Source organism: Rhinatrema bivittatum, chromosome 4, assembly GCF_901001135.1.
Source record: "Rhinatrema bivittatum chromosome 4, aRhiBiv1.1, whole genome shotgun sequence".
Classification (NCBI taxonomy): Eukaryota; Metazoa; Chordata; class Amphibia; order Gymnophiona; family Rhinatrematidae; genus Rhinatrema; species Rhinatrema bivittatum.
The window spans coordinates 71,305,662-71,319,635 of NC_042618.1; the positions used below are offsets into that span (position 1 = coordinate 71,305,662).

At 40.1% G+C, this 13,974-nt stretch overlaps 1 protein-coding gene across 4 annotated transcripts in view; it reads left to right on the plus strand.

Moving 5' to 3' along the window:
• ERO1A (endoplasmic reticulum oxidoreductase 1 alpha) overlaps positions 1 to 12,759 on the plus strand; it is a 76,872-nt gene extending 64,113 nt beyond the window's left edge. For 2 of the 4 annotated variants that reach the window (XM_029598321.1, XM_029598317.1), the window contains 5 exons: positions 1,015 to 1,261; positions 1,887 to 1,956; positions 3,507 to 3,593; positions 3,669 to 3,802; positions 9,613 to 12,759. In XM_029598321.1, coding sequence (XP_029454181.1) covers positions 1,015 to 1,261; positions 1,887 to 1,956; positions 3,507 to 3,593; positions 3,669 to 3,802; positions 9,613 to 9,673 — 599 coding nt within the window. In that variant the 3' untranslated portion in view covers positions 9,674 to 12,759. The remainder of the gene's footprint in view (positions 1 to 1,014; positions 1,262 to 1,886; positions 1,957 to 3,506; positions 3,594 to 3,668; positions 3,803 to 9,612) is intronic. The other 2 variants (XM_029598318.1, XM_029598320.1) reach the window with 2 other exon arrangements.
• Positions 12,760 to 13,974: the final 1,215 nt, after the last annotated feature.

A 13,974-nucleotide genomic window follows, 5' to 3' on the forward strand; every position in this document is an offset into this window, starting at 1 on the left:
CATAGGAGAAGTTTCCCACCTCTATTCTACACTATAGAGAATCTAAAAGTTGACAGAGGCATACTTTTTGAGCAATTTATCATTTTTCTTGGGGCCTTGCTGTTCTTCTGAAGCAGGCTTTTACACAACAGACCCATCCAGTAGGCGATCAATTGGGCTAGCAACTGCTAAAAATCATACCTTCCTATTTTTTTGCTTCTGTCAAAATAGCAAGGGGAGAAAATTCCTCCAGGGCAAGGGCTCGTAAATCAATCATATTCTAAATCATGGCATTTCAGTTTCCTGACTACTGAAAATTCATGTTCATTTGGTTCTAGGTGCCCAGTTTTACATAATGCTGTGCTATGTGGTTTGGGGACTGTATTAAGTATAACTCAACATTCTAAGCACCAGTGTCTGCTCATGGGGACTGTATTAAGTATAACTCAACATTCTAAGCACCAGTGTCTGCTCATGGGGACTGTATTAAGTATAACTCAACATTCTAAGCACCAGTGTCTGCTCATGGGGACTGTATTAAGTATAACTCAACATTCTAAGCACCAGTGTCTGCTCATGGCAAAATTCTGTTTGCTAGGCAACTCTTTCTGCAGATAGACAGAAGAATCATGGGGATTGCTTTAGAAACTGCGGCTCTGGTGGTACTCTTCCATTATTGCACTAGTGACTGTACTCATCCCAGCACCTTTCTCTGACCATGGCCTAGTGGGCCACTTGGAATTACCAGCAGATCCCTTCCATTCCATGTTGCTCTCTACCAAGTTTAGTATTGCCATTAGAAAACCAAAGGCAGAGCAATTTGAGTTTACGGTGTTTTTGTTTTACATCCTCTCCAAAGTGCTGTTACCTGTTGACATGCTCTGGGAGATGAAGAAGCAGGTCAAGAAAATCCAAATTTGTTATTTGTATGGTAAAATAGAGCTGTTTGAGTGCCAGGAAGGCAGGATGGAAAAAGTTAAGGGACTTCAATTTAGAATTGCAATAATTTTATTTTGTGTGCATTTTTTTTTTAAGATACGTGGTTAGAACAGAAATGGGGATACAATGTCAGTGAATTTCAGATGAGGTTTGATGCAGTCCTGACAAACGAGGAGGGTTCACGACGACTTAGGAATTTGTACTTCCTCTATCTCATCGAGCTGCGGGCTTTATCCAAGGTGCTGCCATTCTTTGAGCGCCCAGGGTTCCAGCTGTTCACAGGAGATAAAGACCAGGATAAACAAAACAAAAAGCTGCTGCTGGAAATCCTTCAGGATGCTAAGTAAGTGATCCCCAGCATCTGGTATCTTACTAATGCTCTCACTAGAAAGTTCTTAAAACTAATTTTAAAGGCTTTGTGCATCAAATAGCATGTGAGCTTTGGTGGCAGAGTCCTGGGGAAAGTTGGGTAGCAATAGGACGATTTGCATCTTGAAAAAGGACATGATGGAACAACAGTATGTGGAAGTAAAAGAAAAGATTCCTTTAAAACAGTGCTGCTTAACCCAGTCCTGGATGCTCATTTTTAACCAGCCTGTTTTCAGGATAGCCATAATGAATATGCAGGAGATAGAGTTGCATACGCTGGGCCTCATGTACTGAATACTGGCATGGCTCTGGGACAGAGTTGAGAACCACTGCATTAAAGTTAGTTGCATGGCAGACAAGTACAGGAAGACTGTAGGGTTCAAGAATTGGCTTATAGATATGTAAAAAGTGTCATTGTTGATGAGATCTGTCAATCAGTGTCTCAGTCCAAGGGGAGAGGCGGGAAGTACAGGTGACAAGTTCAGGAGTGGAATCGACTGTATTAAACTTAACTTAAACTTGCAGTGCAAATAAGGCAGAAGTTTTTAAAACATTTCAGTCTTTGAAAAAAAATTCTTTTTTGTTTTACTTCTTTTTAGATCTTTTCCTTTGCACTTTGATGAAAATTCCCTTTTTGCTGGAAATAAAAAAGATGCTGACAAACTAAAGGTGATTTATATTTAACCACACTTTACTGTGATGTATAGAGACCCTCAATGTTCATTGTACTTACATGAGACATAGACTATGGCTTTCAAATATACGGGCCGATTCAGTAAAGTCCGCGGGAGAGCGGACGAACGCCCGCTCTCCCGGCGCGTGCACAGGCCAGGTGCGGTAGAAACGGGCAAAAGGGGGCGCTAGGGACACTAGCATGTCCCTAGTGCCTCCTTTTGACCCGGAGCGGTGGCTGTCAGCAGGTTTGACAGCCGACGCTCAATTTTGCCGGCATCTGTTCTCGAGCCCGCTGACAGCCACGGGCTCAGAAACCGGATGCCGGCAAAATTGAGCGTCCGGTTTTCGGCCCGACAGCCACCGGCCCATTTTAAATTTTTTTTTTACTTTTTTTACTCTTCGGGACCTCCGACTTAATATCGCCATGATATTAAGTCGGAGGGTGCACAGAAAAACAGTTTTTACTACTTTTCTGTGCACTTTCCCGGTGCCGGCAGAAACTAGCGCCTACCTTTGGGTAGGCGCTAATTTCTTAAAGTAAAATGTGCGGCTTGGCTGCACATTTTACTTTCTGTATCGCGTGGGCATACCTAATAGGGCCATCAACATGCATTTGCATGTTGAGGGTGCTATTAGGTGCCGCGGGTTGGACGCGCATTTTCCGCCCCTTACTGAATAAGAGGTAAGGGAAAACGCGCGTCCAAGGGCAGGTTAACAGTGCGCTACGTTGGAGCAAAATCTAGGTTTATGCATTCAGTACTTCTAATGTGTGTACATTAGCTTAATATGAAATCTAGTCTAATAAAATAATGAGATGCAAAATAGCTCATTACCTATTAAGCAGTGCAAACTGCTTTGTAGATGCATTAAAACAAAAAACACTTAACTATGCCTGTCTAAGGCATAGCTAAGTTTTTCTGAAATAGTACATGCAAACGTTAGCACACATACTAATGGCTGCTGTTCTTGACAAGCAAGTATGGCGGATGGTAAGCACTGCATTTACACACATTAACTGCTGTTAACACAGTTTAGGTCATTGGCCTCTGAAAATGACAGTTTGTCTTTGTTTTGGAGGGTAAGAGATTTAATTTTTGCCTTTTTTTAAGTAAAAAATAAAATCACCCTTGTTTGCCTACGTTTTCATTTCATTTAATGGAATGCTTGCAGTCTGAAGCAGCCAAGCAGTTACATCCAAAATAGACTTGTATATTAAACAGTTTTGGGGATGCTTATGATATTTCAGTAAAAAGGAGTAAGCCTAGAAAGCATAAGAACCCTTGTAAGATAAAGCTTATGCAATTTTGGATTTATTTTTGTAAGCTTCCAGTTGCTGGCAGTGTTATGCCTCTCAAAACAGAGCAAACAAGTAATGTATATCTAATAGAAGGGGAACAGTTTCGCTTTCTTATTGTAGTGATTCCATTGTATGTAGTAAGTCGCCAGGTTTAGATGTGCCTGCTAACATGAGAACTCATGAGAATAAAATGTAAATGAATAAAGGTCGCAGGATATTCAAGGCTGTTTCTTCTTCCTTTCTCTAGGAGGAATTCAGGCTGCATTTTAGGAACATTTCAAGAATAATGGATTGTGTTGGATGTTTTAAATGCCGCCTTTGGGGGAAACTACAGGTTCGTACACTACTTTTGTCACTGGAGTGTGAGTGACATGGAGATTTTTGTTTGATGTTTGTTTGTATTTTACAGACTCAGGGCCTAGGTACAGCTCTGAAGATCCTGTTTTCTGAGAAACAGCTAGATAACTTGCCAGAAAGAGGCCCAACGTATGGATTTCAGCTTACACGACAAGAAATAGTTGAATTTTTGAATGCGTTTGGAAGGTTAGTTTACTGGTGATTTACCATTTTTTGTTAACTTATTTTATTATTTATCCCCACTTTTAACCAGTTAAAACTATTGCAAATGATCAGATTTGTTGGTGGTACTAGCTGTTGACTCTACCTGAACCAAGAACATTAACAATTCTATTGTGCTCTTGTCTTACATCCAGATAACTAAATTTGGGCATATGCAGTTTATCCACTGTACTTCTGAGGGCTGAGCAGTAATACCTCCAGGAAATAGTGTTGCTGGTGGAATGTAAGCCGATTGAGTACAGAGCAGATCATTCATGTGCTCTTCCCAGCTTCTATCCTTCTAGATCTGGTGGATGTACCCTTAGTATAGACGCTGCAAGAGTTCTTTGTACAGAGGATTCATGACCAGACAATAACAGAGGGCTACTGCCTCTTAAAATGCAAGTAACCTACTGTAGGCAGTCACTACTTATTTTTGAAGCTAATAGATTACAAGTTCCTAGGTAATAGGTTCCACAAGCGGATGATCTTGCCGACCGTGATTTCTTTGCGGCAAGCAGAGTAGATGATCACGGGTGCAGCAGATGTTGCCTATTTGGATTTCTATGAAGCCTTTGTCTCTGTGCATATCGAAGACTGGTGAACAAGCTACCTAGGTGGTGAGAGGAAATAAAAATAAACCAGGAGAGAAGCTGGTTAGGCAACATGATTCAGAGAATGGGGGGGGGGGGGGGGGGGCCAATGCTGGTGAAGGAAGATGAGCAGCAGGGTGTCACAGGGATCTGTGTTAGGCCAGGCTCTCTTCAGTATCTTTTATAAAAGTGACAGTGTGGAAGGACTAGAAGAGAAAGTGTTCCTGATTACAGATTTTAAGATCTTCAACAGAAGAATGGTTAAGGATTTGTGATTTTAATTTAATCCAGTGGTACTCAAACTGGCTTTCAGCAATGCAAAACAACAAAGTCATGTATTTGGGGTGCCGAAATTCAAGAGCAAAATATTTTGGAGTAAAAGAACTAGCACTTACCTAATAAGAAAGACCTAGGGATCATCTCAACCAGGCAGTATGAGAAAGTAGTTGGGAAAGCTCAGAGCATACTGGAGAGCATATGGATTTGGTAAGACCCCCACCTTGAATACTGTGTGCAGTTTGAGACATCTCCAAACAGGACATTAATAAATTGGAGGGAATTCAAAGGCGATTCAGTGCGACGATGCATGGCCTGCACTACACGGAGACTGAAGGAGCTAGAGCGGTGTGTTTCTAGGAGAAAAGAGTGAAAGGGTGATGTGATACAAAGAGTCAACCATCCAGCAGACTTCAATAATCCAAACGTATCCTTGCTAGGTGATTATTTTATGAATATTGCCTTGAGATCTAGAATAATCATGCTCCTTGGTGGTTTCAGTATGAAGATTTGTGCCAAAAAGATTATTCATTGAGTTTCAGTTATTACTATAGGCTTTACAGCTTATGCCCATGATTACTTTTTCTACTCCTAAAATGGGGCTCATTTTGGGATAGTAATATCTGAAGAATTTAGTAAACTGGGTCTCATAGCTAATTTAGCCAACAATGGTGTTTTATGGTCTGACTATCATTTGATTACCTTTCAGCTTAACTTGCCATTGCCTACACGTGTTCTCTCTTCTGGTGGTTTGGAAAATGAAACATAAACCATTGAATTATGAGGAATTTTGTGCTAAGTGGCCACAGTAGCTGGTTCGCATGTACACGACGCAGTTAATAATTTGGTTGATTCTTTTAATTCTTCCCTGTCACGCACTATGCAGGTGGTTGCTCCTTTAACATTTCAGAAAGCTAAGACCTAATGGTTGTGTTCTTTGATTTAATAAAAAAATGGAGGCCAAACAAGGTGTGCGCTATGTAAATAGAATATAAATGGTGTAAAGATGAGATTGTTAATATGCAATATTTTCATCAAGTTCATAAAAAATACAGATTTTTATAGGTAAGAGATTTATTCCAATCAATTAGCTACTTCGCTTAATCGATCTTTTGAGCTGTTTCAGATAGTTCGGTCATTAACTAGACTGTAATTCTGAGAGATGTGAGAAGTATCTAGATTGACAACTTTTTGGAGATTATTGCACAAAGTTTCTTCATTTTTAGCAAAGGGGGATAATCAGTGTTGCCCTCCTCCCTGTGATAAGTCTTGAAGCTATTCCTACTTGGGATATCTTTTAATGTACTTCTGCTACAGAAATTGAGAAAGTACTAAATGACCTGAAACATTGCTTTTGTACTCTTGACCCGTGTCCTATTGGGGCTTTATGTATTGGTAAGTCCTCTTTCTAGAAATTTTGGTTAATACTGTGAATCGCTCTTTCCAAGAGGTATTTTTTTTGATGCCTTTAAGAGGGCTGTAGCTTTTCCTGTGATAAAGCGAGGCACGTTTTCAAAAGATAATTGTGCTAGTTATAGGCCTATTTCAAATTTGCCTTAGCAAAGTTTTGGTAAAGAAAGTATTAAGCCAGCATACAACCTTTTCAGCTGATTGAAAAATACTTAGTCCACATCAGAGTGTGTTTTGGAACAGGCACAGAGACAGAGACTTTGCTGCCAGATTTTCTACTCAGAGAAGAGATGATTTAGCGATCATCGCTATTTTCTTGGATGTATCGTCAGCTTTTGCCATTGTCTTTCATTCTTTGCTGCTCCAGATACTTAGTGATTTGGGAATAAACGGATAGGTGTTTTCATGGTTTTCTTCATATTTGACAGGAAGATATGGTTTTGTTTTATATTTTCATGTTTGTATTTAATTATGATTTGAATTTGTATTTTGATGTATAAATTTTTGATGATCACCGCTTAATGCGGTTGTTTGATTTTAAATGGTTTACAAGGATTTTTAAATAAGGTTCTAGAGTCTAGCATTTTCAATACAATAGAATATAAAGCTCAAGGCAAAGGGGTTGTTATATGCAGTAAGAGGAAGGCAAGAAAGTACTTTTTCAGTAAGAAGGTAATGGGTACCTGGAATATATTTCTAGCTGAAGTGGTTGGTGTTCAACCAGTGCCAGAATTCAAGTTTGCTAGGGATGAATACAAAGTAACCTTGGTAGCAGAGGGAGGGAAGACTAGGGCTAGCAATTATTTGAGGCTTCCTTTTCTTGGCTGTTGCTGGTCCCTACGCGCATTCATGCAAAAGCCCCCTATTGTACTCTACCACTTTTCTCCTCCTCTTCCTAGTGTGATGTTGCTTCCTGCTCCCTCTTCCCAGCCTTGTGCTGCCAAAATCTTCTCGCACCCTCAGCCATGGAGCGTAGCCAGCTGCCTGCTCTGGGTGCTCCCCCATGTATAAGCCATGGAATGAAACTGACCCTCTGCTCATATGGTACAGGCCTTGCTGTATTGGCTGTTGCCTTTTGTTCCCTCCTCTCTTGGAGGCCTTTGGCTGCATAGGGCTTTGTGTGGCCACAAGTGCTGCAGTATATAGGACAGATCAGCCCTGGAGAAGATCAGATTGAGAGAGACCCGTGACCTACCATAGATGGGCACAAGTGGACAGACTGGATGGACCAAGTAGTTCTTAATCGGTTGCCATCTGTTTTCTCCAGTCTATAGGTCAATTTTTCCACAATAAAATAGAGAGATAGTGCTCTAATACAATAGTAGGCACCCTGAGGAAAAAAATGAGTAACTTTCAAAAGGTTGTTTTTTCTGAGTGGGACATTAACTCCCTGCAGTGCCGCTGCAGGAGCACACAAGATCTCTTGTTATAAGCCTAGCCCTTCTCAAGATCAAGCATAAGGTCTGAGTCATGTGCTGAGGTTACATCCTTTCTTGCCCTTTAGCTGAGATTGAATTATGGTATGACATGGGAGTGTATGAAACATTTTGCCCCCAGATTGCACAAAACTGGAACTTTGTTTAATCCTGTCAGTCTAATAAACACCCTCTCTTTCCTCAAAACTCTCAGCCACAAAAACTGTAGAGAGCTGTCCTGGGACTGAGTATCTACAACCTGATCCTAAAACGATGTTTAAACATTCAGATAGGGAGCATTGGTAAGGTACAAGGTGTAGCAGTCCTCTACATTTAAAAACTAAACAAAAAAATTGTAAAAATGCCAAACAATTTTATTGTCAAAAAGCACCTATGTACATTGTTTTTAATTAGTGGTTTTCTGTCCAGTTTGGCTTTGCACATTTTGGAGAATTGTAAACAACCTGCTTAAGCCCCTGATGGGTTAACAGCACAGCAAGAAAGTGCATTGGTCTCAGAAGAAACCCCTAAAATCACAGGGAAAAACAATTTTTAAAGTGGTAGTAGTAGCCAATTTGTTTCTGAAAGAAGCACTTTGGGGCCGATGCAGTAAGTCTGTGCAGAAAACAGGCGCTCAGTGTTGAGCGCTCGCTTTCCTAATGCTGCCCAGCCACCTCTCCTGGGCCTGTTATTGAATATGTAAATGAGGAGTTGCACTGCCAAAGAGGCGCTAGGGACAAATGTGTGCCCCTAGCGCCTCCTCTGCAGCGGGCACCCAGGAGTCATCCATTTTCCTAACCCAGGCTGTCAGCGGGTTAGGAAAATGGATGCTTGTTAATGGAGTGTCCCTTTTCCTAACTTGAATGCCAGTACACTTTTTAAAAATCTTGTGGTCCTTTTGCTTCCTCAAACTTAATAATATTGCCACTATGCTAAGTCAGAGGAAGTCCAGAAAAGCAGGCATTAATTTCTGAGCATAAAAATGTGCGGGTCGGGCACTCTTTTTCAATCTGGGAAGAATAGCTAATAGCCTCAACATGCATTTGCATGTGATAAGCGCTATTAGTTTCGTGGAGGGTTGGACGCGTGTTTTTGGGCGTACGTCCAAAACCCATGTCCAACCGCGGGTTAAACAGTGCACTCGACTGAGCGCACTGTATTGCATCGGCCCCTTTATGCTCATGTGCCTACTTGAGCAGCATAGAGGTGAGTATGATGGGTTAAAAACTGAGCATAGGCTATGCCATCCCAAATCAGATCAAAAGTCCATTGTTCTGTCTCTGACCATTGGCCAGTCTGGGTTGAGTTTATGCAACAAAGGATTGAAGAAAATGAATTTCTGTGAAAAGAGGGAGATAGACGTGCCTTGGGGATCAGTCCAAGGTCTAGTTCTGTTCAGCTTATTTCATAAGTGCTATCATACAGGGGCCAGAATGAAAGTGTTATCTGCCAAAAGACAAGAGCTCCAACAGGGTTCTCCAGTTAGAGTGAAAACAAGCAAGAGTAATCTTAAAAGCTTGACACTACAATTCAGTGCATAAAAGGTAGAGTCATATATATGAGCCACAGAAAGTCTAGAGCATAGTGCAGAGTATGGATGTGCACCAAACAGGAGAAGGATCCCAGGGCAATCATATCTGAAGAGCTCAAGTTTTCCAGAGCAACAAGATGAGAGTCTGAGAAATGCTAGGGTGTATAGGGAGAGATATAACCAGAAGAATAAAGGTATGGATAATATCTCTTTGCAAAACACAGATGCAGCCTCCTCTAGATTATGTCCAGGGCCCCTTTCTTCCTTAATTCTGTGGCTGCACAAAAGGACTGCAGAATCCCAGCAGGAGACAAAGGGCCAAACCACATCAGGCCCAGCCAGCATGTTTGCAATGTGCTCGCCCCATGCTGATTGGATTGGCAGCAGGTGTGAGCAGTGGTGCCAAGGACCCAACTTTTGCTGGCCTTACTGTTACAGTTTTACATGAAGTCATTTTCTCTTTATAATGTATATTTGACTTAAATAGGTGGAGGTTCTGCTTTAAGTTAAATTTGATGTGTTCTAGTCTCCTATATTCTTTTCTTAAAGTTGTCTTTTGTTTGCACACAGGATTTCAACTAGTGTTAAAGAACTGGAAAACTTCAGGAGCCTATTGCAAACTATTGAGTGAAGGCCCTTCAAGGAACTTTGTTTCTACTGATGTTTACAGGTTGTTGTTTTTGTGTGTTTTCTTTTTTTTGTTTTTTTTTAATAACTAAAGTTAACAACCACTTCAGTTTTGCTTTTGTATGGTGAAAGAACTGGTATCTGATGAAGAATACGTAGAACTAAATGTGAGCATCTTTTTCTTCAGAATGGCATTTTCAGCAAAATTAGATGGATCCGTTGGTTCAGAGGCTTGGCTGTGCCCCTGGACTTTCACACTCGACCTGTTTTAGGCAGCAGATGGAAACCTTAATTTGAATGAGTACACATCAGCATGGATTTTTGTTGTTTAAAAAAAAGACTTTAAGGGCCAGTGAGGAAGCAGAACAGAGTGGTTAGCTATGACTGCACAAGAATGGTTGTGTTTAAATCTAAGTATAATAAAGAAGAATGTTGCCCTGCACCTCCATTGCTGGTATGCAAATTGAGTGCTGCCCTTCTCTCTTCCTGTACTCTCCAGCTCAGCCCTGCCTCTCCCAGCTCTTCTCCTCTGTATTGTTGAATCCACCCTACCTCCACCTATGGAAACTGAGCTCTACCTCTCTCTGAATTGTCAAATCCACTCTCTACTACCACACAGTACACCCAAGGTCAGTGTACACTCTACTGCATTGCATAGCTTTCTCCTGGCCTTGGATGGGCTTTTATTACTTGTTTAGAGACAAGTTGTGACCTGACTGTACCGGCTTAAGACCTTGTACAGGCAGTAGCAGCTACAGCAAACAGAATGTAATTCCACTAAAGGCACAAGGGCCACCTCCCACAGCCTTCCAAAGAGATTTTGCAATTTTGTGTGAGAGAGGGAGATGAGGTAATTTGATGATCAACAGTTGAGTACTGTCACGTTCTTTTAGCGTCCAGTTTGGATATGGACTGCACTACTGGCACTGACCATAGCATGGACTGAGACCTGCTACAGTTTGTTCTGGGCACAACTCCTAATGTTTTGCTCATGTAGGTCAAAATACCATCCTTTTCCTTACATTCAGGCCGATACAGTAAAGTGCGTTCAACTGAGAATACTGTTTAACACGTTTTGGACACATGTCCACAACCCCTTATACAATACGTGTCCAAAGCCCCCCACCCCCCCGAAACTAATAGCGCTCATCACTTGCAAATGCATGTTGGAGGCTATTAGTCATTCACCCCAAATACCATAAAAAAATAAATGTGTGCCCGATCCGCATATTTTATGCTCAGCAATTAAGGCAGGTGTTAATTTTTGAGCAGTCCGAAAAAGTGTACAGAAAAGCAGAAAAATACTGCTTTTCTGTACATCCTCCGACTTAATATTGTAAGGTTATTAAGTCTGAGGAACCAAAGGTTAAAAAATAAATAAATAGTGTGCCAGCGGGTCAGGTTAGGAAAAACAGGCGCTCGTAAAGCTGGGTGTCTGTTTTCCTAACCCGCTGACAGCTACCTCTCCTGGGCGTGCAGTTGTCTCTAGCGCCTCCCCTCATTTGAATGCTGTAATGCATGCCCAGGAGAGGGGGCTGTGCGTGCATTGAAAGAGCAGGCGCCAAAAATGGATACACCTTTTTCGCGCATCCGTACTAAATTGGCCTGTTTATTCCTTATGAAAGGATCTTTAGCACTGCTTGCAGTTTTCCTTCCCTATAAGGCAGGCAGTGCTCCACTTCCTGCTAAACCAACCAATCTTCCCACCATAAGTTTCTAATGACAACCCAGAGCCTAGGCAATGTACCTAGTTGTAGTCCTTCATTCTATATTTAGAAACCAAACATCTTAGGCTGTGGTAGCTGTTGGGCCACAAAGTAAGTGGTGTGACAGAGTACACTTTTGATTTCAGCTCCTCGTGCAGTGGCTGCAGTCAACTAATTTTATTTCCCTGGCATATAGGGGCAGATGGCTTTAATGGTGAGGCAATTGCCCTAAAGAGCCTTTCACTTTTCAGCCAACTGCCTTGGGATTTTATGGGAAATGAAATATTCTCAACCCATCTCCAGGGTCCATAGCAGAATCATTTACAGAGCAGTGCCTGTCCGATTACCAGGCAGCTGCACGCTGTTGTACATCTAGTCTCTAGAAACATGCACACGGAGGAATAATAGTGACTACTGTAAATCCAGGGTTCTCTCTCCACCCAACAAAAATTAATTGACCCAACTTACAAAATCTATTTCGGAAGAATGTCAGATTTATATGCTCTAGTAATTCAAAGTCTTTTCTCCAAACAGAACAGCTATCCAGTGTTTATTATAAATTGAGCCTTCTTATTCCAAACGTGTTACAAGGCATTGATTTATAACTATAGAAACTGAACATGCCCACTAGTTTCTTTATGCATTAATATGTGTAGTGAAACAATTAAGGATTAAAGGGCACGTTTTGCCTTGGGTGAAATGACCCTGCTTTAATCAAGTTGTTGCTGGGTCGAGTGATATATAGTAAGAAGATCTTTGAAAATTTCTACAATATGAGGGATGACTATTTATTTATTTTTTATTGAGGTCCTTTGAAATATTGGGTTTAAGCCAAATTACTGGTGAACGTTCTTGGAAAGTTAGTTTAGTATATACTAAGTTTTGGCTCAGTGGTGTACCGAACAGCCCCTGTTTGAGACTTGCACATGCACACTCATTTGTATTCTAATCAAATTTTATTAATAAAAAGGTTTTCAAAATTAACACATTTCATTAATAGGAAACCTTTTAATTTTAACTTGCTCAAAAAAATTTATATTCATAAGTTTGATAGCCAGGTAAAGATGACATTTTTGGCTAATTAGTTGTTTACCACCATCCTCTTCTAATTAAGTTTTAAGTCCATTTACTTCCCATAGGCAAGGCTAATAAGATTTGTATCAAAAAAGAAAACCAAACAAAACACTGTAGTATGGACAGGAATATTGTGAATGTATACCTTTTGCTAAAGAAAAGTTCTTTATGAAGATTGCTGTATTTAAATATTTTGTACTGAGAAAAAAATGTAAATGATTAGAAGAGAAAGTATGTTTAAAGTTTATTTTCCATAAATGTAAAGCAGCTGAAGCTGAATAAACTCAGGAATGTATTTACTGAAATAAGATTGTGTGTCTGTATGTATAGTTGGGGGTGGGGAAGGTTGCACTAGACACATTTTTCTTATGGTTGGAATATTGCTGCTAGTGAGAGTAATAGAATACTGTTGCAAAAATGCTAGCCTTATTTTAATAAAAAGATAAATCAGCTGGAAATACATGACATCAGCAGATAAAAATGATAATTAAAAAAATTTAAAGCAGTTATACTATTAACTATATATTAAATGCAAAAAAAAAAAGTAGAAGAGGAGCAAACTGAATCAGATCACTAGCCTAGTGGTTAGAGCTAGTGAACCAGGGAAGCCAGGGTTCAAATCCCACCACCACTCCTTGTGACCTCGTGCAAGTCATTTCACTCTCCATTGCCTCAGGTACAAACATACTGTAAACCCTCTGGGGAGAGGGAAATGCCTACGGTACCTGAATGTAAATCGGTTCTGAAGTGCCAAAAAGAAAATAAATAAAATATGCACACTCCCATCTCTATCACAAAACCCACCCAGATTCAAATTAAAACAATCTTAAAAAGGACAACCCTTATAAAATTCAGCAACACAGATTTAAAAAAAGAATGCATGGAAGCAGAATTATTGGTGTAGGAAAAGCAGCAAGCAGATAACCACTGAGTGATGAGAAAACGACAATCTTTAATTTCTCTATACTTTTTCTCTAGAGGACAAAGAAAGATTCCTGTAATAAAAAGTGCTAAGAACTGTAGAACTTAACACAGCCCCATACTGTTTAAAATAAAGTAAAAAAAAAAAGTAGGAGTATAAAATTAGGGAAAGAAGTTTAGAACGGGTACAGCAGAAATTAAAGAATGATGGGACAAGTATATGTGAAAGGAACTTTATAATGATGATTATTAGCTAAAATCTTTGACTATAGTAGAGCAAATTTATATCTGGAATAGATGGGATGAGCTTTGTTCTGGATAATGGGAGTTTTCTTAAACAATTTCAGGTAATAGGAGTTTCCCAGATAACAGAACATATGAGGCTAAACAATTTTTGGATAATAGAAATGTTTTGGAATAAATGAACATGAGCTGAAGCAGCTGATTTTTTTTTTCAAATAGAACTTTAGATAAAAGGTGCTGTATTGAAATTTACACTTTCTATATTTGTGAAGAGTCAGTAAAAAAAAAAAAAAAAAAAAAAAGCCACATAAAAAGCTGTTGAAAAATAAAGCACCTGAAATTGACACTACACTTGGGACAT